This window comes from Mercenaria mercenaria, chromosome 1, assembly GCF_021730395.1.
Source record: "Mercenaria mercenaria strain notata chromosome 1, MADL_Memer_1, whole genome shotgun sequence".
Lineage (NCBI taxonomy): Eukaryota > Metazoa > Mollusca > Bivalvia > Venerida > Veneridae > Mercenaria > Mercenaria mercenaria.
Genome location: NC_069361.1, coordinates 85,890,456 through 85,918,422, shown reverse-complemented (window position 1 = coordinate 85,918,422; position 27,967 = coordinate 85,890,456). Strand labels below are relative to the sequence as shown.

The following is a 27,967-nucleotide window of genomic DNA, read 5'->3' as shown; positions in this document are numbered from 1 at the left end:
AGTCAGTTTATCTTTCATAAGTACCCCTTTTTACAGTTAATGGTACTGTGACTAATTCATTATAGAAATTTAGCAGGATAAGGGTAAGACCCTAACATGCACAATGCACAACTAGGGTTTGTACTGATCACATCTGAACTAGCTTCAAGACAAGGAGTTATCTACTTCTTTTCTATTTTTAGCTTTGGATATACCAAGTTTGAAGAAGATACATTCAGCTGTTCATGACAAGTGTAGGTTAAAGGTATTTCTATTTTTAGCTCAGCCTCTAGCTGCCCCTAAAAGGGGACCCAAGTGACCTCACTTTGAACAAACTTGGGTGAGGACCTTTAATTAATGCTACAAACCGAATTTAATGAAGATCCATCAAGCGGTTCATAAGAAGAAGTCATTTAAAAGTTTTTCTTCCTTTAGCTTTTGATGGCCACTAAAAATTAGGAAGAATCTTAGAAATCTATTTAATTAAAAGTCCATGACAGGATGTTACTGACCAAGATTTGTGTAATTCTGACTGGTAGTTTCAGCGAAGAAGATGTTTAAATGAAATTACTAACACAGGAAGCCGGGCGATGTACAACAAACCATCCACCTACACGAACAGCTCAACCTGAACAAAGTTCAGGTGAGCTAAAATGGTGGCCCCATTCATAAAATACTGGTGCCAGTTGTGGACCTTGTGTCATGTGATTTGGGTGATTATGCCAAACAACTATTTTAAGTTTGAATTAAAACCATGTAATAATAACAGAGGTAGAGTGAATGTTCATCAAAATAAAACTTTTACCTAACATTTAAGTAACAAGATGGCCAAGATGGCCTAAGGTTGTTCAAGATAAACATTCTGACCAAAATTCATAAAGATTGAGTCACAACTGTGACCTCTAGTGTTTACAAGCTTTCCTTTGATTCGACCGAGTGACCTTGTTTTTGACTCAACATGACCCAGATTCATTCTTTAAGTAAGTACAATTTGGCATAATTCATTAAAAATTTGTGTATTTTTTTGGGACCTTGTGTCATTATGATGTGGGAGATGACGTGGAACAACTGCAATGTATTTCAAGTTTTAATCAATTAATAATTAATAGAATGAAAAGTGCACTGAAAATTTAACCTGAAATTTTTAGTACAAAAGGGGAATAATTCATGGAATACTGGTGCCAGAGTTTTGTCCCTTGTGTCATATGATGTGGTTTTAAGTTTGAAGAAAATCCACCTTGTACTAACAGGTGTAGACATGGATGCTGATGCCGGGGCAAGTAGGACAGCTCTCCATATACTTTATACAGTCAAGCTAAAAAAGCTTCAAATGAATTCAGTTTAGCAAGTACTTACTTGACTTGTATGTAGAAACTCAGTAGATAACGGGGCAGCATTAACAAGGTGTCTTGGGCTGTTGCTCACTCAGAACTGTCTTCAATAGGACCATATATACATGTTTTTCCATCAAATAATGTAAAGAACCACCCTCAACTACTTCAACTGACTGACCAATGATTGTTCCAACACTCATTTTAATTTCTCTAGATGAAAACAAATATCCTATTATCTTCTTTCAGTCATAATCACTGTGTTACTTTAGTGCAATTTTCTGAAAGAAGTTTAGTTGAATGTAAGAATTGTTTACAATTTGCTCTGTCTGCAATTCTAGTTTAAACACTGTTTTGTGAAAAAAATATGAAGAAAAAAAACTGATGATCTACTCATATCTAAAACTTTGGTATAGGCAAAACAATAATTTCAACCTACAGTAATATAGAATATGTATATGCCACTCTGTTAGTTTCTATAGGATGCCATAATGATTGGCTGTAAAAACTAATTGTGTTCTTCTCATTCCTTGTAGAAAAAAAGAAAGGGCTTTAGGAATAAGTTGAAATAAGGTACCATCAATGAATAAAAAGGACAAAATACATCCGTCATCTGGTTAGTTTGAGAAAGGCAGAATATAAATCTGTCCTTTGATTTTGTTGAAGAAAAAAAACTTGAAAAAAATATAAATCTACAATTTTTAAGATAATCATTATCAATTTTTAAATGAAATAAGGTAATATTTTGATTATAATGGGGGTTCAAATGAATGAGTTTAGACCTAAATCTGTCTCGGATATAATTACCCCATCTCGGTTTGACAAATGCAAAAAGATAATTAATTTGTAGAATAGAATTACCGGTATGAAGGTTTACATTTCAGCGTGATCAGAAATCTGAAGCTCAGGGATGTACTTTAAAAAAGAAATAGAGGAAAAGATGATTTTCATTTACCTTACTAGACTGTGGCGGATAAATAAACCAACAATTAGATCTAGCAGAATAATTGCAACGTTGTTTTACTAGATATAATTAGGAAGCGGATGTTTTCAGTTTTGCGGGTACGGGGGAGTTACAAAGACATTTATTTACTGATAGCATGTTGAAAATGTTACAAAACATTTATAATCATGTGTCTGTTTCTTGTAGGTGATGCATATTACAGAAATGATAATTAACATTTCAAATTTGCTGATCATGTACTATAATTTTGGTATTTTTATGCCAATCAAGAGGTTGCTCTGATGTCAGCTCCTGAAACTTAATTGGTGGCATACCTGTCCTCTAAGCTTGTCATAAACCACCACAGATGTGTACATAGTGCCTGCAGGGCATGAACTTTATCTTAGTGATCAATATGGCATAATATACACAAGGTGCCATAAAACCCTGAAACAAGGGTCAGCTGGAGTTTTTTGCAAACTAATAAGTATCTTATATATACAGACTGATTGTAATGATTGTAAGTAAGGCATGTACTCTAAAATTTGCATGTTACAGCAATTACTAAAGCTGAACAGAAACAATTATTAACTACAGTTTTAAATTACCAAAGTTGAAAACCTAAGAACAATCTTTTCTGCATAATTACAAATAATAAATGGAAATAGTACTATTATTATAGATAATCAAAAAAATAATAATAATAATTTAAAAATTGCTGTTATAAATATCTTAGCTGTACGGTGACAACCTTTAATTTTAAAAACAAACTCAGACTGGCGACACTGAATTTTGACCAAAATTTATAGGCTTGTAAAACTGTTTCTTGCAACCTTTGTTTTTGAAAATATGGATGATCATAATAGGATTTTGTTGTAACTATGTAAATAGCACAAATGTTCACACAATGAGGCACCTTTGTTTATTACTGGCTGTATAGAAACATCAAGACTTCTTTCCTGTGGTACGATATTTATGTTACATCTGTAAAAATAAAAATCGGCTTGTATTTCACAATTTATATATGAACAGACAAAAATTCTGTATTGTACTTTCCGTATTGTATGATGCCGGACTGTTTTCATTAATGTGCATGAGCCGGCACATTTCTATAAATAGCGCACATAAACAATTCACTATGTTCCATATATATTTTATATAAACATTGACAATTTTGTTTAAAGAACAAAACAAGAATCAAAATGGTAAAGGTATATAATAAAAGGGTCATTATAACAGTAAATAGATTTGGGACTTTGTATTCGCGGCGTGCCTTGTGAGATCCGATCTAGCAAAATCCACTTGAGCCGAATACTGCGTCCCAGATCAAGCTACTGTTATATTTACCCTATTTTATTTGCTCATGTATATAGTGACAACTTGTGAGCTTGTGGTTCTTGTTCTTTGATCCTAAAATTGTCAGTCCACAAATCGTTTGAGCACGAAGAGACATTATGATATTGTCTGATTAAAAGTTTATTCCGGCGTTCATCTGTATATTAGTCATGCAGAGCTAGAAATTTGTCATCAAGCTAACTCGCAGCTTTGTGCCAAGGTGTTGGCCGGACAAAAAATTATGAAGTTTGGTCATATAATGAATGTTACAAAAAGTTTTTGTTTCTAAACTACTTCTAAAAAAATGCAAAATCAAGAGAAAAAGATGACTGTATCGGGAATCGAACTTGGACTGCCGCAACAATGTCAATAATTATGCAGCGCCATGAGAAAACCAACATAGTTGCTTTGCGACCAGCATAGATACAGACCGGCTTGCACATTCGTGCAGTCTGGTCAGGATCCATGCCATTCGATTTCAAAGCCTATTGCAATTAGACAAATTGTTAGCGAATAGCATGGACCCTAACCGGACAGCAATAATAGCTTTAATTACTTAATTCTTGATTTCTATATATTTTCAGTGTGTTGATGAAGTGATCATGTCACATCAGCTTAATTTAGTCAATATTTCTATATTTGCACTAGTGTTCATAATAAAAAATGAAACCGGTAATAGACGAAAAAAGATTACAAGCTATTAGTTTGCAACGTTCCTGTTCGTAGCTGTAGTCTGTATTGAGTTCAACAGAATTTTATTGTGCACCCCTCCCCCCACCCCACGAGTGGTGGGGGCTATAGTTATGGTTTGGTCTTGTTTGTGTGTCCGTCTATGTGTCTGACCAAAATGATCGAGGAAGAGGGGCCATTTCTAATTAATAATTAAATTATTAATAAGAATAAAAGAGGAATTTTTGTTTGTGATGCTCAGTAACAGAGGAATCATTTTCATTTCCAGTTGATAGCAAGTCGGCATACGGAACATAAAGGTTTCCAGATAAAGGTTAAAGTCAGAGAGTGTGGGACACTTGCAGTGACTGAAACAAAGGACATGATGTGTGGCCCAGACCAGTGTACACCTTCAGTTGTGAAGAGTTTCCAATTCCCAGAAAATGCCTGCTATGATGACCCAGCTGAACAGTCTGACGAGGAGTATGTCGACAATGTGGAAGAAGACCCAGACTGGGAGCCATCTGCTGATGACTTGGCAGATCTAGACGAGGATAAAGATGATGATGAAAACGCAACTGTTTGGTAATTTTGTTGCTTGTGAACATTATCATAAATAACATGCCAGTGTATGAGAGACAGGGTTTGTTTCATTGTTGAATAAAAATGTCTTGCTCCAATTAACTGAGTAAATTTGTAAATATGTGTATATGTAAGATATATTGATATGTAACAGAAATGCAAGCAGTTAAGATTTCCACCGTTTTATGACATCACATTACCTATGGGACACTTGAATCATTGCAGATTTACCGATATTATGCCTATAAAAATTTCCCATGATTTATATTTAATGATGGTTGCAACATTGATACTGCATTCTGAAGGCAAACTATTGGTAAAACATTCTTAAGGCCTAAGTGTTGAAAAACAGTTTAATTGAAATAAGTGAAAGTAGGTCTATGGTAGCAAACGAATACAACCCAAAAGGAGGTACGCTATTAAGGGTCTATTATGTTTAGTTTATCGCCAGTCTGAGAACAAAGCTTATTTATAGCTTATTGTCTGAAGTTGAGATTCATACGACACCAGCTGTACTATACTATATATATATGGCAGAAAGTCAAAATCAGCTACCTGATGAATATGTATTGCCCAGTTTCAAGCTCATAAACATACAAATAACTTAATAATACCAGTATTGTATAAACTGGTCTAGTTTAATATAAAGCAGTTTTGTAATATATTTTTTTCATATTTTTTCAGGCACGACTGTATAGAAGACCATGCACCAGACCTAATGAAAGAAGAAAAATTCATTGTTTTTCAGAGTTGTCTTCTGTCTCTGTTAAGGTTGTGCCACATATGTTCCGCGGTGTGTAGCAACATTAAACAGAAAGTGGTGGGCAGCATGGTAATTTTTGAAAGTGTTTGTGAAACTGGACATTCAAGGATCTAGCGTAGCCAACCGGTGGTTAGTGGTGCTCCAGTTGGGAACGTGTTATCAGCAGGTGCCTTGGTGTTTTCAGGACTATCACCGTCAAAACTTTTCAACTTTTTCAAATCTACAAACATTTTAATGATCAAGGAAAGGGCATTTAATAGATACCAGAAATCGTTCGTTATTCCGGCAATAGCGAATACATGGCAACAGAAACAGAACAAGACCCTCCTGGCATGTAGAGGGAGAAGTGTTCGTGTAGGTGGCGATGCTAGGTGCTGCTCTCCTGGACATACTGCCAAATATGGAAACTACACGTTGATGGATTTAGAGACAGGCATGGTGTTAGCTACAGAATTAGTACAAGTTAGTCTTTGTTAAGGAAAATACCATTTGTTGGAAGTTTTGTCTTGTTTAAAGATACAAATGGAGGCTGTCAACCCTTACCCTGATAGATTTCTATAATGAACTTGTCCAGATTTCAGTTTTGACAGTGCCTTTGACTGTAAAAAGGGGTACTGACCAAAATGATACTGACCATATGGCAAACAGTGAAGATCTTGACCAGACTGCATAGATGTCATGCTGATGATGATCTACACTGGTCGCAAAGGCAGAATCAGTTGTGTCCATTCTGTAGTAATTGCAGATGTAATTAAAGCATGTGTACTTACTTATATATACAAGGCCGTGTATAAGTGATAGTATGTGCACAGAGGTATTCGATTTGAACCCAACTACAGTATAATTTTGCCTCAATCTCTGTACAATTCTGTTATGTGGAATACAGTAGCTGAGTACTTGTTATGTGGAATAAAGTAGCTGAGAACAGCTTCTGTTTTTCCTCCACAGTTGAACTTATCAAGTTAAATGCTGTATAACATACTTTTCACAGAATGTTTTTTTTTTTAAAAAGTACTGCCCAGTTATTTTTGGTTTACAGCTGCATGTTAAAAAAGGAAAGATTATATTTGTGATACTACTCCATAGTATTGTGATCTCAAAATAATTTCAGAGCAATGAAGTGAAGAACTCGAATGCTATGGAATTAGAGGGGTTGAAGAGAACCATGAAAGTTGTGGAAGATATGGGTGTGACTCTGAGCGACATAACCATAGATCGCCATGTACAGGTCCGAAAATATCTCCGTGAAAATAAAGGACATATAAATCACTGGTTTGACAGCTTGCATGTTGCCAAAAGTAAGCTTTTTGTTTCATTACAGCAAAAATCCAAATATCTTTTGAATATAAGCTGCATAAATATACAGACTAAATGGAGGCATTCTATTTTCAACCCACCTCTGCCAAGTAGAAGTATGAATTGCATGTTTGTTAGACCAGAAGTAATACTTCCTTCCTGAAAACATGTGCTAGGTTAAAATTTTCCAGACTATTGTAGCAATATTATCAAGCTGTTGTAGCAAGTAAAAAGCTCAGAAAATATAACGGCTATTTACACAATTTGTCTGGTAAGAGAATGAGTTTAACAAGAATTTTTTTATGTAAAAAACTGACTCTTCCGATTTCAGCAAAAAGAAATTCCATTCTGGTACTGAAAAGATCATTTTAGCTTGAACTACTTTCATTATTAACCATGTTGTAAATTTTCTGTTTTAGGTGTGAAGACTAAACTTACTACTCTGTGGAAGAAAAGAGGGTGTGAAAAGGTAGCCAAATGGACCCAGTCCATTTCAAATCATCTCTACTTCTGTGCAGCAACTAGTGAGGGAGATGGAGATCTAGTTGAACAGAAATGGTTGTCGGTTTTGAACCACATAACAAATAAACACGAAGGCCATGGTGAAAAGTACCCAAGCTGTACCCACGGGCCAATTGAAAGAGATTGGATTAAAGAAGGTTTGTTAAAAATAATTATTTGTACATATCTTTTTGTTTGCTTTAGTTAAGACCTATGTCTTTAGCAAGAGGAACATCAAATGCAATCTTTGTGAAAGTAAAAACCAAGTACTCAAGTATACAGAAGTAAAAGAAAATATCACACTATTTTGAATTTTCTCTTTATTTCCCGCCCTTTCAGTGTCAGTTGTTTAATAAAAAGGTCCATGCAACATGAAAGTGTCAATTGCCTTAGCAAAAGTACAGGTCCCTGTAAGAAATAATAAATATTAAGACTTTGTATTATACAATTCTTTATTAAACATGCAAGTCCATAGTCTTGCACTATCACCAGTCCATTTTCAACTCCAAATTTTGCTGGGCTTAAATGAGTATTTCAAAGAAGAAGAAAGTAATACTGTTAATACTTTTTTTATTCAGTAAATATACACAACATCATTTATATTAAAAGGTGCATAATTTTATGTTCCTGCAAAAATGATTACAACTTTGAAGTATATTTTTTACAAGAATTCTTGCTGAGCTATATTCATGGTCTTCTGTGTTATGTGAATACTAGTTGTGGCTGTTGCCTAAGAAATGATAAATAAATGTTACAGGTTCCAAAGCTCACAAGGAATTGCAGTTGTTACTTGGAAGCAAGCGGTTGGTAACAGACATCAGAAAGTTGTCACCTGTAGACCAAACCTAAGGCCTAGAAGCTCATCACAAAATCGTATGCCAGTTTGCACCGAAGTTTGTCAGCTTCTCATATGCAGTGATGAAACAAAGGTTAGTTGAATGAACAATATAAAAAAAAGTTACAATGTTACTTTTCTGGTCATAAATAAAGTAGAAAATTTAACCATAGTGTTTTAATTTGTATTATGTGCAGTGTGTATTCCAGTTTTATTATCAAATCAGATGACTTGGAAGAAACTTAATGGCTTTGATAGTGGAAACATATGCCTCTGATTTAAGTTTTGGTCATTTTGCGGCACACCTTTGGCACCTTTCTTGATGAAAGCAGGAATTTTTTTCACAATGAGTATGACTGCTAATAGAACACACCAGAATGAGTCAGTCGTAATTGCAAGTGTTACGTCCTTTATGTAAAACCAACTAGAGCTGCTTTTTAGGAAAGGGTCTGTCTCCTACAATTGCCTTGTCTTCTGAATAGAAGTGTATGAGTCAACCATGCAGCATGACATCAGACTTACAATGCTTTTGAAACATAAAAATAATGTTTCAACTGCCATAATTCTAAAATGCCTCGACTGACTTTGATAGTTATCGAACTTGGTCAAGACTTATTTGCAAACACATTTTATTCATGTTAGATGAAGAGTGGATAAGAAATGTTTGACTTGTTGCAGACTGACACATCTGTGTGGTGGGAGACATTTACTAGGGATCCTGAATATATTAACATTTCTTCTTTCAGAACAAATCTAGCAGCCTTGCACACCTGTTCAAATGCCGGCAGTGCACAGGCCATCACAAGGGATGGGCAACTTCGTTACAGCTTGTCGTACCCAAAGTACAAAGGTGGAAAGCATATTGTGAAGCCAGTTATGGAGGAATGCAGTTATGGTAAGGAGTGACTCATTTTGCTAACTAAACTTTTCTCACTTACCAGACTTTTTAACAGTTTATTTTTAATACTTAACAGTTCAGACTGTCTGTTAAGTGAAAATGCCAAGAACTAGTGGCAGTAATATAATTTTGGAGTTAAATAGTCTAAACCATAGGTTTGATAGTCAGAATTGTTGCTGAAGGACCTATTGCCCCAGGGTCAATATTTTTTACTTCCAACAGTTGTCAAAGGATGCTGAAAATACTTGAATTTTTATTGAATATTTTAGGTTTTTTATTACCTCCCTTTATGGCTGCAACTATACTGAACAGAAAAAGAAACTATACAGATGTATAACTGGTATATTTTGAAATAAAAACTAATTTTTCATATTTGAATAGTTTCTTCATACCAAAATAACACTTGAAGATCTTCACGTGATAATTCTTTTTTTTTTATCAACCAACCTTAAGTCAGTAGTCTCACAATAGCAGCTTGAAAGGCTATATCTTCTGCGTGTCAGTTGCATTATAACATTCCAGTTTGGCACTCGGGCTAAATTTGATTCAGTCTAATGGTGTAACCAATATTTTGTAAACTTTATGCTGTTTTTCGAGTTAGTCAGTTATCAGTATTTCCATTGACAATTTTTGCTGTTTATCAAGTTAAGTCAGTTATCAATATTTCCAATGACACTTTAATTTCACAAAGAAAATTGTTAATTACAGGCGAACATGAATTTCGTGCAAAATGGCTATTGTGGGACTACTGATGTCACGGTTGATTAAAATTTAAAAAATTTTACAGGGGAAGTTCTTCAAGTGAAATGTGATATGAAAAACACAAGTGATTTATAAGTTTTTTATGCCCCCACTTTGGGGGGTGGGGGGGGGCATATAGATTTGCTGTTGTCCGTCCATCCGAAAATGTTGTGTCGCGCGTAGCTCTGAAAGTATTTGACGTAGAGTCACAAAACTTTACAGGAATGTTGGTCAGCATGTGCACCTGGGGTTTCGCGTCCGGATTCGATCAGTCGTGTAGAAGTTATGGCCCCTGACTTTGTAAAAATTGGTCATTTTAATGTTGTGTCGTGTCTAGCTCCAAAAGTATATGACCTAGAGTCACAAAACTTTACAGGCATGTTGGTCAGCATGTGTAGTTGTGCACCCGGGGTTTCGCGTCCGGATTCAACCAGTCATGTAGGAGTTATGGCCCCTGACTTAGTAAAAAATTGGTCATTTTAATGTTGTGTCGCGCATAGTCCCAAAAGTATTTGACCTAGAATCACCAAAGTTTACAGGAATGTTGGTCAGCATGTGTAGTTGTGCACCTGGGGTTTCGCATCCTGATTCATTCAGTATTGTAGGAGTTCTGGCCCCTGACTACTGTCATGTAGTGGGGGCATCTGTGTCCCATGGACACATTTCTAGTTTTAATAATAATACCTTAATATAAAACTAGATAGTTTCTTTTGCTGTTCAGTATATAACAGTTTGTGCACAGTGTTAAAAGTACATGTAGTGCTGTTCAAACGATGCAAGACCAGTTATAATACACATTCATGGCCCAGCAATTTATATTATAAGTTATTTGACAATTATAGATCACAAAGTTTTGTGTGGAATGGATGCAATGAAAGGGATATGTTTCTAACAATTTGATATTTAGAGACGAAATAATGTAATTGTTTATTTAAGAGGACATTTTTTACTTGATTTATTAAATAATTAAACTGAAAAGCGAATAATAACTGTATTACATTTAATTTCATGTTCACATATTAAACACTTCAAAACAAAAACATTTTCTTATATGTAACATTGAAAAGTCTATTTTTGTGGTTATTTCAGACTATATTGATGATCTGAATACAGAGCTCATTCGACTGCGCAAGACGTACAACTCTCACAGGAAAGCACAGGATGCTGCTCATAAACTGTATATCTCACCACCACCACTTTCGTCAGGAGCAAGCCATGTTTTGAAGTCAGATGCGATTCTCGCTCACAGGTCCAGATTTTCAGGACAATGAAATAATTATAAGTTCCGAGCATATCTGTACCCAGTGTATTCCTCAGAAGGGAAGTTAGCTCTGATAGCAGTAACTGCACAGGAAGGTAACACACGTCTGTAATGTTTTGTGAGACGATGCCAAATCCAACGTGCCAGTCTGCGATAGGCCACATATCTGTATGTTCTGAAATGAACAGAAAAATGATTAGACATTTTCAAATGTTACTGGTAACTTTCAATGAGACAGATGTTTTTTCTTTTATTTCAAGGTTTGTTTTACTAAATATATAGAATAATGTTTTCTTTCAGTAATAGTCTGGTGCCCTCGAGAAGCATTCAGATTTCACGTATCTGCTTTTTCTACCACAAGGGAGGAACTTTTTTTTCGGTTTGGTTTTTACATGAAATGTACTTGTAACATTAAACTTGATTTGACTTTTTTTTGTACTTTCCTGTTGTTAAAAAATGTTGCAAGAAGTTACATTAATGGATGACTGCAGACCTGTCATGTAATAACAAATTGTTTTAAATGTTAGTAAATACATTTTTGCCAAACTGTTGTTATGTAAAAAAATTGTTGTTATGTAAAAACATAGTTGCCAAACTGTTATGTAAATACATTGTTGCCAAACTGTTTTTATGTAAATAAATTGTTGTTATGTAAATGAATTGTTGCCAAACTGTTGTTATGTAAATAAATTGTTGCTAAACTGTAATGTTAATAAGTTGTTGCCACACTGTGATTTATATGGTAAATATATTATTTTCATTCATGATTGATCTTGTTTACTTATTTATATTTATAAACCTAGGTATTTACATGTCCATCTTTCAATTTGGACAGTACCAGAACTATTAAAAGCGATGCATACAAAACTGATACTGACTAGATAACAATCAGTGCAGATCATGATCAGACTGCACAGCTTCAATTGTGTCCAGCATGATGCGGGTTAAAATACATGTTTATCAAGATCATATCAAGTAATACTATTCTAGAAAATAGTTCTTGTATGTAACCTGTTATGTCAATCCAAATGACCATTCAACATTCCAAAAGCAAGAACTTCCATGCAGTAGTAATTGGAGTAAAATGACTGCAGTACTTCCAGTTACATTGTATAAACCATACTGTTCAAGACAACATACATTGCACTACCTTTATTTTATATGACTCTTCTTAGTTTATTCAAAGAGCTATAAAAATAATATTTTATACTTCTTTGGTGTATTTAATGGTCTCACTTTAGGAGAAAAACTTACTCATGAACAGGTTCCTCATCTCCAATAGGCCCATTCCGTTGTAGAAATTCAAAGAAGGACACTTCCACAACATCTCTGTTCAAGCAGTTTCCAACAAAACCAGGGTGTTGGGTTATACATGTGAAACCATCGAGTTTCTCGGCTAGGTCTGGAAACTCGTGGCAACATTTACACTCTATACCAGTCTGCATTGCACTGCAGTTTCTACATTCACACCTGAAAATTCAAATGAACATGTCAGAATGAAAAGAATAAAGACGTCGGAGTGCTTTATCATCTAATTTACCACGGTTCATCATTCATGAAATGCTGCAGTATTTAACCACTCAATCAGGCTAAAACCCTAGTAGTTCTATTTTATGCAAGCATATGAATTCTGAACCATGGTAAATTAGACGATAAGATAAACCACTTGAAGATCTTTATTATTTATATAACACACGGTCTATTATTTATATAACACACGGTCAGTATAGAGTAACATTTGGGTACACACAGCTGACGAGAATAATTGCGGTTTTATTTTTCTGGACTACCCTGATTCAACTGAAACACAATACACAGATGAAAGAGACCTTGATTGTTTGAGATATCTGTGTAATCCATTTCTAGCCATGTGGCTTGATCAGCGTTCCTGATCTCAGATTTGTGTGGCTGACTGCAGAGTCCAGTTTGACAAATGCTTGCATATTGTACTATCAACAGACTATCAACTCCAGTAATGTAAACTAGCTGTTTTTATTTAGTGACAAAGACTGTCACAAACAAATGTTTAACAATAGGTATATGGGCATTTTCTCAAACAAATTTTGGTGTCCAGCCCGAAATATAGGGTCCATAGACATGTCTTGTAGAATAGCATACAATTGGTGTGTGACACCTGCCGCTTAACAAGCTGAATATTTTTTAAATGTAACTGAAACTGAAACATAGATTATCTACTCTCTGTTCTGTTCCGTATTCAGGTTATTACCAATCGAGATTTTCCAGTCGTTCGTTTTCCCCGGCTTCGAGGTCGAAATCTTCCTCAGGCTCAGAATCTTCCTCGCTTGAAACGATTTCATCGTTCTCAGTAGCAGGTTCTGGTTCGTACATATACGGATGTACACCGAAAACATCTTCCAACCCAAATTCATGCGAATCTTCGTCCATTGTCAGATAATTTGATAAATAAAGTGATATTGGCCTATATTCTACGTTGATAAGGAAGTAAATAAATCAGCTGGGGATAAATGTACGTCACTTCCGGTTCAGAGGTCAATCACAATGAAAAGGAGTTAACTCGTACTTCGGCGTGATTTATTGGTTTTTGTATGAGTTATACACAGTACTACATAATATTTTACTAACGGTATTGTTGAGAATCAATTTAATTCATATCACTCTTTATAAATAATAATGAAAATATGCGTTGTAAAAGGGTGGCCACTGACCTTTAAGGTCAACAAGCAATTTACCAATTGTAGTTTTACTATTTTAATATTAGTATCTCCATAGTATTTAGTATAACGCATCCTGAAAATACATATGAACAATACTTACTATAAGTACTTACAATCATGTAAGACACAAAGTTGTTACACAAAATACCGTACAGTTCATATTAAGCATATCTCTTAATCAAATAATGACATCTCAGGCTCAAACATATACATGTGTGTGTAGTGGCATATTACAGCTAAAATACATATACTTCAGGAAGTGTGTAAACTCAAATGTACATTGCTATGCAATTAATTAAAGGTTACAAATACAAATTATGCATACCAGGTTGTGGACCTTAATCCACCATATGTCACAGCAATATCTCAGCACAGCATAACACACACACACACACACTGTGATCTGGTTAGAGATCTGTAAATGATTAAATGGTTTACAGTGCAAATAGAGAATGAGACAGTGATATAAGAAAGACTGCCATTTATGAAACAAAATATTAACTGTCTAAACAGTGGAATGAGCCAATAGCATAAAAGATAAAATCATTACTAAGCACTTTATGAGACCATTGAATTGATAATTACAAACAGTAGTGGGTGAAATAAAAAACTGTATTCAATCCAATATTAATTCAACTGTTTTAAAATAAAAAGCTCAATACAATCATGTATTCAAGGATATAAATTAGCAGGGGCCCAGTAGCCCATGGTCCCTAGATTTTAGGCTGGGCCCCTAAATTTTTGGAGAAAATGCCAATATACCTAATGTTAAACATTTTTTTGACAGTCTGGGTCCCTAAATAAAAATAGCTAGTTTATATTCCTAGTATTCAGTTACATGACTATACAGACAATGACCAGGTATCTTATGAAAGACTAATCCAATAAAATTAAAGCATTTCAGAGGGAAAATTTTGACCTAGGGTCAATGCACATGAAACAAAACACAATAAAACTAACAAAGGGAGATAACTCTTGATTTTAAAATATTACTATCCAAACCCTTAAAATCAGGGCTGTCACATATACATCCATGTTTTAAACAAACTTTATGTGTATTTAACTATTCTAAAGCTGAAAATGTTATCATCATATGGGAAGTTGTTTATAAGAAACCAGCTTACATGCATTAATCTTTAATAAAATTTTCTAAGAGGTACAATTTCGACAAGACTGAAGCTAGAGTTACACAACTTGCCCTGTGAGGTTATCTGAATAATCTGATGACAGCAAAGTAATTTATGAAGGCCTAGTAGTTTTTGAGACACAGGCAAAACTGTTACCAAAATCTCTAGTTTAAAAAAGAGGCACAATTCTGACAAAATAAAAGCTAGAGAGCTCTATGTGACCTGTCTGTGAGATCAACTAATGATGAAGAAGGCATGTGTGACTGACCTTTGAAAGCACTGAGAAACCTGCTGATATGTAAAACTCCTGGCACAGTATTAAACATGACTGATTAATTTTTAAATTGTAGAAATTCCAGCTAAAATCTAATTCAGTTCATCAAGCTATATACGCATTTTTTCAGTTCATTGTGGTGTGTATTGTTACTGCTTTCTTGTTAACATCAAAATGTAAGGAACTTAAAAGGGACAAAACAATTTTTAGTATGACTTTCAAGCTTTTAATGGTGACAGAAGACCCCAGGTATTATTTCAGGCAAGATAGAGCAGGCACTTGTTTTAACAACCAACACTATGTAAATTAGCTGGATAACTTTCCTGCATGAAAGAATGCTATACACCTAGTGTGGGTTTCAAATGCACAGCAACAAAGGGCAACTGATACCACATCAGTTGTGAAAAGTCAAAATATTTTCAAGCAAATAAAAGGTGTACTCTATATGGACAAACAGTACTGTGTGCTATCTGGTATGACATATTATATGATGAAGAAGTAAAAGTGAATATGTATAGCATGTATAAGTCTTAAATATCTACAGGTCTTAGAAAAGACAAAAATAACTTACTTTGTTTCACAATTTAAAACTCTGTACTTGCAGACCTCTAAAAACCTGTGTTGACTGCAGTTTCATACCTGAAAAAGTAAAGCTAATGTTCAAACTTATCCTGTTTTATTAAAGCTAGTTATGACAAAATGTAATATTAGTAATATAGTCTGTAAACTGTTTTTTCAGAAACAAACAATAAAATCTGCTTTAATATGAAGAATTATTAAATTATTTATAATGTGCAATACATGTATTACTATCACTCTAAGATAAGAAGGAATATATATATTTGCTACTATAATTCAGACAAAGACGTAATTATATCTTTAGAATGAAGGAATTTTATAATTAGTTCATTTTGAACATTTTATAAACTTAAATGACATTTTCATGGTTCTATATGACTGTATGAATTCAAGAGGAAGAAAAAAAACTCAATGGCCTTTTTATCACATACCACCAAGAATACCTGACTAAAACTGGACTGGGAAACAAGACGTCTGCCTTACGCCATGCTGCTATCTGCAGTTGACCGAGATTCCAGGACTTCAACTCTGTTCAACATTGTCCAATATCTGTTACAAAAAAATGTCACTGTTTAGAACTTTATTTATAATACAATATTAAGAAAACAGAAAGAGCTGGTTTAATGCGACAAACTACCTTTGAAGGGTTATAATGACTTTGGTTATAATTTGGCAGCCAATTTTTTTTATCATGAACATAAAAAATATTAATTTCTTGCTATTTCCTATTTTTTATAATTGTTATCTCAATAATAACTCATATATTTGTCATAGGTTTAAATATCTGCTTAACAGTTTTAAAAGGTATTATGGATTCCATTCCTTTTATTACCTCTCTTTTTGACTTTGACAGTTGACTTGCAAAATCTCAGTTTGTGCATAAGCCCATGTATGCAGCACTCTATCCCAAAAGTTTGCCTTGAGCAGTGTTTTTTTTCAGGTCTGGTTAATGCACTGAGCAGTATTGTTGTCTGTAATTTTTTCCGGCATTCTGCAACATAAATAGTTTTAAAGACATTATAACAAACTGTGATACCAAGCTTGTGTGATAAGAATGTTTCATCTGTAACTTACATTGCATGACATATCGAGGGCTTGGTGCAAAACTATTGTAAGTGTATATAAATAAAGAACAAGATACAATAGTTTTGCGCCAAGCCCTCGATATGTAATATCACAAATATGTCAAATCAAGATTTCAAGCCAGATACAAAACCCCTAGAGGACTCTCGACTAGGCATTGGGTTACCTGATGACTATCATACAGGCTAGGCGGCGTTCAGTTAATTTATTGGAGGGCAAGAGAATTCCTTGACTTTATAATCCAGTAAACATATGTTCAATACAGACAGGTCATATTAGTTGTGTAGCGGTTCTCGTATCGGGTGGCCTCGGTAGCTCAACTGGTAGAGCGTTGGCACGGTAAGCCGAAGGCCCGAGGTTTGAATCCCCGTCGAGGCTGCACATTTTTCCTGAGACTGTTACATTTGGGGGCTCGTCCAGGATGCTCACCCTTGGATCCCATGCAGGGCAAAGCAGTTTGGCTGGGGTGTGAATATGAATTTGGTTAACAGTCTGCGGCAGGCATTGGCCAGGAGTGCTAATGTCTCACAATAAGAGGGAAGGTGTGTAGCGGTTCTCGTATCGGGTGGCCTCGGTTGCTCAATTGGTAGAGCTTTGGCATGGTAAGCAGACGGTCCGAGGTTTGAAACCCGGTCGAGGCTGCCCATTTTTCCTGAGACTGTTACAGTTGCAATACTGTCAAACATACCCTTCGATTGCAGTCGTTTGTCCGTATCGAATATAGATCATTGATGCCTATTTAATTTATTTTTATATTAAAATCAAGTCTCATGCACATTCCGTTTCTTTTATTATATAGATGATAAAAAACACTGATACTAAGAAGTAAATACGGTAACCCGGCACAACCAGTTTTCAACCGCTTAACAAGTTTTCTGTGCAGTTTTGTACAAATGCAAGTCCAAATCTTTGGTTTATTGTCTAACACTTTCTATCAGCATAAGTGCTATAAAAGCATACCATTTAAGTTTCAAGTTTCTAACTGATCGAATCCCTGGCAGGATGATTTTGAAAGCCATCAGTAGGAAGTAATGCTGAAAATTTACAACCTAACTTCGACCACAGGTGGTATTTTCCTTCCAGCAAAATGAAACAGCACTAAACTTTTACTGTAGTTTCATTACAACATGGCAAACATAATACACCCAAAATTCAAGTCTGGCAACAAACACTAAAACCAACATGGCAGATCAATATATTGTAGGTACACTTGCCTAAATTGGCACCTAAATTACAGGGGGTAGGGTAAAGTAAATGGCAGCCAGAAGTTAGTGCATTATCTAAAGAACTATATCATGTGCTCAATCACTCAAGAGAACCAGTGTGTCACATCTGCTACATTGATAGCTGTTACATATGACAATGTATTATATAACTGCTAACCTTTTGACACTCCAGATATTTCAAATTGCTTAGAAAATGAAAAAAAAATGTTGCAAGGACAGGCATCATGATTGCATTGTCAAAATAATTTGATAATAATATGCTTCACAATACTGGCAGAAAGCATGTGTTAAGCAATAAACATTTAGTGCAAAAGATATATAAATACTGATATTGGCTTAAGCAAGAATAGGTAGTAGACAAGGAAAGATGCAGGTTTTTTAGTAATAAGAAAAACCACATGAAAACATAGTACTGCTACATAAATGGAATTTATATAATTTTCTAAGTACCAAAACTGAAGGCGAATAGGTTCCTAACATGTTCTGTCTCTGCTGTAAACAGTGAAACAATCACAACTGAAAAATTTGGCTTGTAAAGATTTTTATCATACAAAGTCCTAGGCGGTTGAAAATAGGTTGTGTGGGTATTATTGACAGAAAGTTTCGTCGTGGTTGCTCACACGAATGCCGCCATTTTATTTACGATATCGTAAATATTTACGAGACCCTTGACCCTCTCGTAACTTTACGAGGATTTTATGTAGAAACTTACGATATCGTAACTATGATAATTTTCATAAGACACCTGTCAGACTTATGAGAACGTTGCGAGAGACTTACGAGAAAGATACGAGAAATATTCTCGTAAGTATCTTGATAAGACGGGCCCATAGTTTTGACAACTCATATCTAAGTCTTGACATCTCTTTCTCTAATTCAATATGGCATGTGTGTGCATGTTTACATTTTAATTGTAAACTGTCACTTATATCAGACCTGATTAATAAATAACTAAACTATTTTGCTTAAAAGTGCAGAAGTTGAAGAACTCAAATTAATGTATTTCTAGATATATTTCTATAAAAATGTATTGAAATTATGTTTTTTTTTTTTTGCATGTGTGTGATTATGACTAAACACTCGTACGAAAGACTGTTAGTAATAAATTAGATGAACGGGGATCATACAAGAAATATCTGACTACGTATTCCAGCGTACTACCACTTGGTCAGCTCTTTATATCGTAGAACACTAAATAACTGTAATAACTTCCATGACCCCGAAGGACCAGAAATAGCAACAAGACGATAAGTCTTCTTTGTTATTTATATAAATTACATAGCAAGGGACATGTTAATCTAATCTGAATCCTTTTATAATATTCTCATTGTGACAACATTACTGATCTTTCCTCTATAACTACTGAAAGGAACAGCATCATTGTAAGCGGAATACTATAATATATACATGCACGGACTCCAAGATCTAGAAAATGTAAATACTGAATTATAGCACCTACTTGCTATGATTCAACACGAAGTCTCAGAGTCGAACCAAGTCTACTATTTTGCTTTGTTGCGTTCACTTCCAAAGGATAATCTAGAAGATATGTTGTCTGCATGAGCTGTGTTGCGACCAGAACAAATCATGAAGTCCAGTAATATATAGTCAGTGCTATCGGGTTTGAAAAATTTTACAAGCGTCGATTTTCCATAAACGGTCAATCCTTGGTCACATGGATGTTTGCATAATTAGCTAAACACTTATGACGGAGAACAACCGTAAAGTATTGACAAGAAAATAGAGGATATTTGTTTGTTTCAGTGTAAGATCGAAATATATTTCACCGAGTGAACACTAGTTATAATTTAATATTTTCACGACTGAAATATATTTCGATCTTACATTGAAACAAGCAAATTTTATTTTTATTTTATGTATTTTCAATGGTTTTAAACAAACTGTATCCATTGTACCAGCGCAGCGTCACATCGATCGCATCATGACGTCCTAATTTTATGACGTCATGATATCTATGTAGAAAAACTGTCAAATAGTTCTATAACGTTTTCAGAATTCATTCAGATTTTATTACGATAGAACGTATATATTTATGATCCTCTAACTGAAGTATATTTTGCAAGGAATTTACAATTATATATAATTCATATTCATTCGCATTCTAGTGTAATTCCGTACCAGTGAAAAAAAAAACATTGATATTTTCACTGTTTGAAGCAGTAAAAATATCAATTTTATTTCACTGACAAATTTTAGTATTTCACTGAAAAGCATAAAATAAAATAAATTGTTATAATAGGACACGAAGTAATTATGTAAGTGTCAAAAGTAGGCCGAACATTTCTGTTGGTGCTAAAGAACTAGAATCTACATACTAATGCTAACAATGAGACATTATCAGATCCGAGGTTTCCAAATTACAGAACCAATCGGTGATCTATTATCTTGATCCTTTCTCTTTTATTAGCACACTTGAACTTTTCAACGTGATCTATTAGTATAGATGGATGGTCCAGTGTCCATCGTATTGCGTCCTTCGTCCTCCGGCCTGTGTCAAGATTTTTTACTTGAACATCTCCTCTGAAAGTACTGATCAGAATTTCAGAACACTCCTGGCATGGACATTTAGCAAGTTTGTTCAAATGGTATTTTGGTCACCTTTCGGGACCGCCAGCGGTCACAGAGTTAAAAATCCAAAAACCTTTAAACAACTTCTTCTCATGAACCGTTTGATGGATCTTCATCAAACCTAGTCTGTGGCATCATTTTAAGATTATGTCCAGAGTTTATTCATAAGGGGGCACTTGGCTCCATGTAGGGGCTGGGAGAGTTAAGATTGAAAATACCTTTAAACAACTTGTAGTATCATTATAAGGTCTTCTCCAAAATTTATTTAATTTTTATGCAAGACGTACAGATATGAATCCACATGTTTTCTGACTATTGGCTTTTTGATAAATATTACTTGGTTGTTCAGTTGCCGAGCTATGTGTTTTACTTGCTCAAAATACGTTGTTACTGTGTTTGTTATTTGATTACAAACAAACTCCATGTGTTACGGTTTTCAGTTCCTAAAACAAAACAAAAAATGAAACTAAAACTTCTAGATTCTATAACTGATTTCATACTTCCTCATTAGACACATCTTGCCTTGCAATAGTAAACAGTTCTTCGCCGCTCTGTCATACAATATATTACAATCTTACTGCTCATTGCTACAGAAGAACATTTGAAATGTATGGAACAATAACGTAAATGTGACAATTAACATTTTTAGGTAAAATTACGAGGTTTTATAATATATTCGTGTATTTGGATTTCTTTCAAAAATTTTAATCTTAACACGTAACCTCAAAAAAAAAAACACGTATACTAACAGATTGAAATCTTTACTGAAATACAAAATGTTTCATTCCTCTTCAATGCGTCCTGAAGATAAATTCTAAACAAACACTACAATGTTGTTTGAATAGAAAAAGTAAGATACTTATAGTCTATAATATTTAACTACATGTAATTAAAAGATGACCCATAGTGCTGTATGGGCGGCTGCGTTCCTGGAATATGGGTTTTGAGTGGATCTTTATTATTTCCTTATGACTTCTGATGCAAATTAAAGCACCCCTATTGGAGCGTACGTTCATTGCCAGGATTGATGGAAAAAACATTTTCAGTTGTCAAGTGTCGACACAATTAAAACATCAATTAAAAGTGTTGAAGAGTTTTATATTCCGACTTGCACTGCAAAGATTGATGGTTTTAATCAATGCATAGTCAATATTACATTTGATTACATAAGTGCATATAATTTACGTTTCCAGCATTATTTGCATACTAAGATGCAGTGGTATAAAATTAATAAATGCTACTTGTACTTTAGTACTTTATGTGTTCTTAAAATAAAACAGTTAGATTAGAGATTACAGCTATCTCACGCCTACTCGGTTTGCTTCTTAATATCAGTTAAAATGAAAAGTATTTGACAATGAAAATGCGGCCAAATTCACTGCTAAATCTGCTTGCTGGTAAACCACAAATCAAGAATAAATAAGCAAACTTTTAAGTTCTCTGTAAAGTTAAATCATATCTTCACCGTCTACCATTCCTCGATTTTTGATATTCGATACAATGATTGAAAAAATGCAAAAAATATGATGACACTCAACTTTGTTGACGTTCTTTTATCGCGACATGCACTAGCTCGGAATCTGCGACAAAGCAATTTACCGTATACCTCTGAAAGACGTAGCTCTGTTGTTTACCAAGCGTGCTCGAGGTTTTGAGCGAATCGAGAACTTCTTCCAAATAAAATCGCACGATGCCTTACATATATAGTTAATAATTTATCAAAAATAAAGATTTCTAGATGCTATTGATCAAATTGTTGCTAATATATGTTTATTGTATGCAACAGTGCACACTGTTTGTCAATATTTTGATACTACGTCTTTTTTTTCAATTTTTATTCGTTTGATACAACATTTGTTGCTTTTAAGTACAGTTATTATTTCGAAAAAGTTTGGTTTGAAATTCCCAGTCTTCAATTAAATGTCTACACAAACGTGTAACAAGAGCGCTGTATTTGGGAAAATCATTTCTTTATTAGAAGTGACAACTTGGTCCATATTAAGAAATAAGGGAGTTATGGGACATATAAATGAAACATCTTTCAAGTCTGACCAGTGTTTATAGATTTTTTATTACTTTGTGATAAAGTATTGAATGTGTTTAAGCAATGATTACCCCTTTTTATAACTCAACATTCGAAAACTTACACTTTTCAATCCGCTTCGACTTAAAACAGATTTTGACATACAAAGAATATATGCACGAGCTATATTTTAGCATAGACAACCTTTGACAGGAATGCGGAAAGCTAAATCGACAGCAAATCAGATATCTGTGATCCTGATAAAAAGATACAGTACACAAGCACTGTGCAAATGATGTGGACATAGTTTTTGCAGTAAGACTATAACAACACAACACCAGTAAGTTTTCTTGCATCTTGCAAAGAATTGTAATAGAGTCCATTATTGTCTTTAGAGGTAAAAGAATAAAAACATATATGAAATTGGATATAACTTGTTTATTAAATTATTTTGTAGTCTTTTAGTATATCGGTAAGCGGTTTATTCATTTGCCGATGTTTCTCCATGCCTTCACTCTCATGTAAAAATAGGGAACAACTTTTTTTAAAGATTGAATAAGGAAAATGAAGCATGCTGTGATAAGCATTTCTGCTAACAAACGTCCGTTCTTGAAAAGCATGATCCAAAGATATTTAAAGGAGTCAACGGTTTCAATTTGTGAGTTATATATATATATATATATATATATATATATATATAAATTATGATACGTATGTCTCCCACGTTCAAAAATCATTGCCTTTGTTTCGGCGTGTTAATCCTTAGGGCATATATATTACAATAATGAACAATATTATTTAACATTGACTGTAATGTTTCAGGGGATGTAGCAAATTACATTCGGTCATCCGCATACAATATGAAAAATAATTTGAGCTCATTAATGGTAAATATCCCATCAAGATCCGAATGAATGTTCTGTATGATATCGTTAACAAATAGCATAAAGGGAAGCGGCGAACTTGGATCACCCTGTTTCAAGCCTATATGTGTATTGAAATATGCAGAATATGTATTTTGTACCTGACACACGATTTGACGGAATTGTACATAGCTTTTATTGCCATTGCGAGTTTAGAAATAACCTGTTCTGCAATTAATTTCTGCCACAGAAAGGACCTTTCTATTTTATCGAATTACTGTTGTCTTTAAAGATGAAATATAATTTGTTACCAGAATTCAGAACCTTTGTTATAACATACTGCAAAATGAAGATACAGTCGACGATAGATTTCCCTTTTTTGAAATCCGAACTTGTTCTGAGAGAGAGTATCGTGTGATTTTTACCTATACAGTCAAGGTATGTAAATCTTCACTGCCTAAAAGTAAGTAATTAACAGTGATTTTCCCTTGTTGGGAACAAAGGTAGCAGTTGGTAGTTTCCAGCCACAGATTCGAATTGGCCAGGGTCAAAATCTGTCATTAGAGATAAAACCTTGAAGTGAAGGCTGTTTTGATGTTTGAAATATTTGTTGATGTGAGTTTGTGATTAACAAGTTTAAGAATGGTATGTTGCAGAAATTCTGGCAGATGCGAATGTAAGCTTGATGGCATCATTTTCATATAACTGCTTGAAATGCATATGTACCACTATCAGCATTGAGCGTCTCGTGAACTGTCAAATGTCATATAGACCTCACACAGTTGAAAATAGTGAAAAAAGTAATCGGTTGACAGGTATTTTTGTCCAGCTCTGCAAGTAATACTTGAAACTGAGTACAGAATGCAAGTGGCCATTTGGCTCTATCATTTCTCCTAACATTTTAAGGCCAGTTGGAGATATGGCTAATTTGGGCTGAAATGTCATGTATTTTCGCGGGCTGAAATTATCTTTCAGGTGGCTTGTGGATTTAAAAATCTAGGCTTTGTATGAAGTTTACTATGTATTTTATTTCTTCTTCAAGTATGATGTAAACCGGTATCTTTTTATTTTCAGGTCTGCATCTCGTAAGATATCGGAAGCCGTCTGACTTGGCCACATCGCTCGGAAGTCCGAAGTACTAGAAAAAACCGCCATCTGCTACCTTAAAGACATTTGTCAATTTTTGTAAGTACTATTTCATGCTTTCTTTTGTGTTGTTCAAGCTCTCCAGTATGTGTTATTTAAAAATCCGAGCTGAATGGATTCATAACATAGACAGATGTTGTTTGATATGGTAGAAGTTAAGGGGAGGTAACTCTGATTTTACCGGGTAAGTAAATCTTATTTTTGTTTGTAGTGTAGGGTTTTCTTAAAATTTCTGGCGGGAAACACATTTCTTTTGTAGTTTATATCAAATTTAAAGGAAGAAGGACTATTTAAAGGAAATATAGGTGCAACTTTTTGGCATTTTGTAAATACATGGCTGTTTCACAAGGCTCGGAACTGGATTTTGTGGTGATATTTCTTTCGAAGATATTTCTCGAGTGGCAGGTATGATTTTAGTTCTTACAAATTTCTATTGTGGCTTTATCGGTGTCAGGACATGACGACAGAAGAAAAGTGTAGAGAGTGGATACATCTTGGGTGCATTTAAGGTCCTGGAGTGAGGTAACATTTGCAGATATTTGTTTTTAATTAAGAGAAGATATGGTTTCTCGGAGATGTAGTGGGAGATTGCTCGAATTCGTTAAAATAGGTAAGTTTGGCAACAACAACAACAACAACAACAACAACAACAACAAAAGTGCATTGTAAATTATTTATTTAAAGCTATTTTATACTTACTGTATGTAAGGTAATATGAAACAGTACTTGTAAACAGGGGCGGCTTTTCCTGAGCTTGCGGACTTGAAGTACAGTTAGTCTTGGGTAAGTAAGCTGTGCTGCTTTTAATTCTGTTCCTCAAGTATGCAGGGCTGTGCACAATGCTAATACAGTACATTTATGGCCATCATGTAATAGTTGGTAAGTCTTTTTTTAATGTCAGAAAGATAGATGCAGTAAGAAATATGTGTGTAAAATGGGGCCAAATCCACAATATTGTAGACATTGTTTGGACATGTGCAATTTGCAAGAAGAACAAAGCATTGTTTAAATATTGGTAAGATTTTATTTGTCATAGATCATTTTCTAAGAATCAGGTGCCAGACAGTCCATGGAGATGCATGTCTTGGTCCTTAAGGTAGCAGTTGGTAGTTTCCAGCCACAGATTCGAATTGGCCAGGGTCAAAATCTGTCATTAGAGATAAAACCTTGAAGTGAAGGCTGTTTTGATGTTTGAAATATTTGTTGATGTGAGTTTGTGATTAACAAGTTTAAGAATGGTATGTTGCAGAAATTCTGGCAGATGCGAATGTAAGCTTGATGGCATCATTTTCATATAACTGCTTGAAATGCATATGTACCACTATCAGCATTGAGCGTCTCGTGAACTGTCAAATGTCATATAGACCTCACACAGTTGAAAATAGTGAAAAAAGTAATCGGTTGACAGGTATTTTTGTCCAGCTCTGCAAGTAATACTTGAAACTGAGTACAGAATGCAAGTGGCCATTTGGCTCTATCATTTCTCCTAACATTTTAAGGCCAGTTGGAGATATGGCTAATTTGGGCTGAAATGTCATGTATTTTCGCGGGCTGAAATTATCTTTCAGGTGGCTTGTGGATTTAAAAATCTAGGCTTTGTATGAAGTTTACTATGTATTTTATTTCTTCTTCAAGTATGATGTAAACCGGTATCTTTTTATTTTCAGGTCTGCATCTCGTAAGATATCGGAAGCCGTCTGACTTGGCCACATCGCTCGGAAGTCCGAAGTACTAGAAAAAACCGCCATCTGCTACCAAAGTAACATATTTCGCTACCCGTTAGTGATTACACAGCTTGTGCTAATACATAGGTCAATTAAACGCCTGCCTTGTTAGTCAGTGATTTAGGTAAAATTTCATCAGTGTACCATTTTTAAACAAGACATGCCTGGAACCTTAGAACTTACAAAAATAGTTTGTACTATGCCTTTATTGAATTTGTGTAAACTAAAGAATGTTTTAGACCTTGTTTTATGATTATAGTGTGATAGATTTCAGGTTTAGTATATTTTATTGGGCAAAACATACGATATAATCATTACAGAACATTGAATAATACATGGTAATATGACGATTATAAAACAGTTTAAAACATTTGATAAATAAGAAGAGTATGAAATTAATAACAGGGCGTAATTAAGGTATGTACTATGACAAATGACTGTGATAATAGTCATAATGTAAAAACGCTTTAAACATATTGATAAAGGTATTATGTATAAAAGTTTTACATATAATTCACTACATTCAATTATTTGAACTTATATACCTACTGTCGAAGATCTGCATTTTCTATTTCATTGAATAAATAATGTAAGCTTAGGTGAACACGTGATGTCCGTGCTGTATGCTGGTCTGTAACGAGCGTAGATTTTAGCAAATCTGCATTTAATCAATTAGATATGAATGTACAAATTAACAATAGTGTTTGTCACTTCTATTGACAGTTAATTTTTTGCCAATGTTAATGGTGTCATGTATTAATAATTGTGACATTTTATTTTACAAACTGGGCCACATTATCTTGACATGTGACAGAAAATATTATTTATAATGAAATACCAGCTACTTAATTTACATATATTATGCATTATTAATGCATCATTAAATGTAGATTTGTAACCACATATTAAAGTACATAACACACTTTAAGGGGAAATGGGACAGTTGCCTATATGTATATAGGCAAAAATGTTCCTACAGGCAGAATTTCTTTAAACTTTGTGTACTGACTGAGAATCAAGTTTAAAACGGAAATATGTATTAAAAATCATAGGTACCCAAGCTTAATCTTGAGTTATCTGCCCTTGAAAATCAGAAAATATTAAAAAATACAATTTTCAAGGGCAGATAATTCAAGATCAAGGCCAGAGAACTGTGTATTTTAATTTTTATTTCTGTTTCAGACTTCATTTGCAGTCAGTATACAAAGTTTAAAGAAATTCAGTTAATAGGAAAGACTAAGACTTTGCGGTATCATTTTGTCATGTTCATAGTTAAGGACATTTGCAACAGTCTCTATATTGACATGTGGCAAAGATTTTCTTACAGAAGGAATTACTTCTTTGAACTCTTTTTACTGACAGAGAATTAAATAGAAAACAGAAATATGAAATAAAACAAACCATAGGAACCCAGCCTTGGTCATAAATTATCTGCCCTTGAAAGTACTGAAAGAATCTACTTTCAAGGGCAGATAATTCAAGATTAAGCTTGGGTACCTATGA

At 34.3% G+C, this 27,967-nt stretch overlaps 3 protein-coding genes and 2 long non-coding RNA genes across 8 annotated transcripts; 3 read left to right on the top strand and 2 right to left on the bottom strand.

Annotated features, from left to right (window-relative positions):
* Positions 1–540: 540 nt before the first annotated feature.
* Positions 541–5,716, top strand: LOC128548067 (uncharacterized). The gene is made up of 4 exons (XM_053522441.1): positions 541–622; positions 1,230–1,255; positions 4,547–4,842; positions 5,524–5,716. Exons 1-4 carry the CDS (start codon positions 541–543, stop codon positions 5,714–5,716), a joined length of 597 nt encoding a protein of 198 aa, XP_053378416.1.
* An 86-nt stretch (positions 5,717–5,802) lies between these two features.
* On the top strand, positions 5,803–8,328 carry LOC128559941 (uncharacterized). Its single transcript, XM_053553117.1, has 4 exons — positions 5,803–6,064; positions 6,714–6,900; positions 7,318–7,557; positions 8,157–8,328. The coding sequence occupies exons 1-4, from the start codon at positions 5,837–5,839 to the stop codon at positions 8,246–8,248; spliced, it is 747 nt and encodes a 248-aa protein (XP_053409092.1). The 5' UTR covers positions 5,803–5,836; the 3' UTR covers positions 8,249–8,328.
* Positions 8,329–10,859: 2,531 nt separating this feature from the next.
* Positions 10,860–13,597, bottom strand: LOC128559942 (P2X purinoceptor 7-like). The gene is made up of 3 exons (XM_053553125.1): positions 13,362–13,597; positions 12,389–12,604; positions 10,860–11,309 (listed from the first exon to the last, which is right to left on the bottom strand). Exons 1-3 carry the CDS (start codon positions 13,538–13,540, stop codon positions 11,150–11,152), a joined length of 555 nt encoding a protein of 184 aa, XP_053409100.1. The 5' UTR covers positions 13,541–13,597; the 3' UTR covers positions 10,860–11,149.
* Positions 13,598–13,860: 263 nt separating this feature from the next.
* Positions 13,861–16,545, bottom strand: LOC123545415 (uncharacterized). Of its 2 annotated transcripts, none has more exons than XR_008372796.1 (3): positions 16,242–16,545; positions 15,803–15,870; positions 13,861–14,245 (listed from the first exon to the last, which is right to left on the bottom strand). It is a non-coding gene; the product is annotated as an uncharacterized LOC123545415 (long non-coding RNA). The 2 variants fall into 2 exon arrangements; XR_008372797.1 differs by having other exon boundaries at positions 16,254–16,545.
* Positions 16,546–24,121: 7,576 nt separating this feature from the next.
* On the top strand, positions 24,122–26,512 carry LOC128559943 (uncharacterized). Of its 3 annotated transcripts, none has more exons than XR_008372789.1 (3): positions 24,122–24,209; positions 24,669–24,779; positions 26,408–26,512. It is a non-coding gene; the product is annotated as an uncharacterized LOC128559943 (long non-coding RNA). The 3 variants fall into 3 exon arrangements; XR_008372788.1 differs by lacking the exon at positions 24,122–24,209 and adding an exon at positions 24,257–24,409; XR_008372790.1 differs by lacking the exon at positions 24,122–24,209 and adding an exon at positions 24,375–24,394.
* The last annotated feature ends 1,455 nt before the right edge of the window (positions 26,513–27,967 follow it).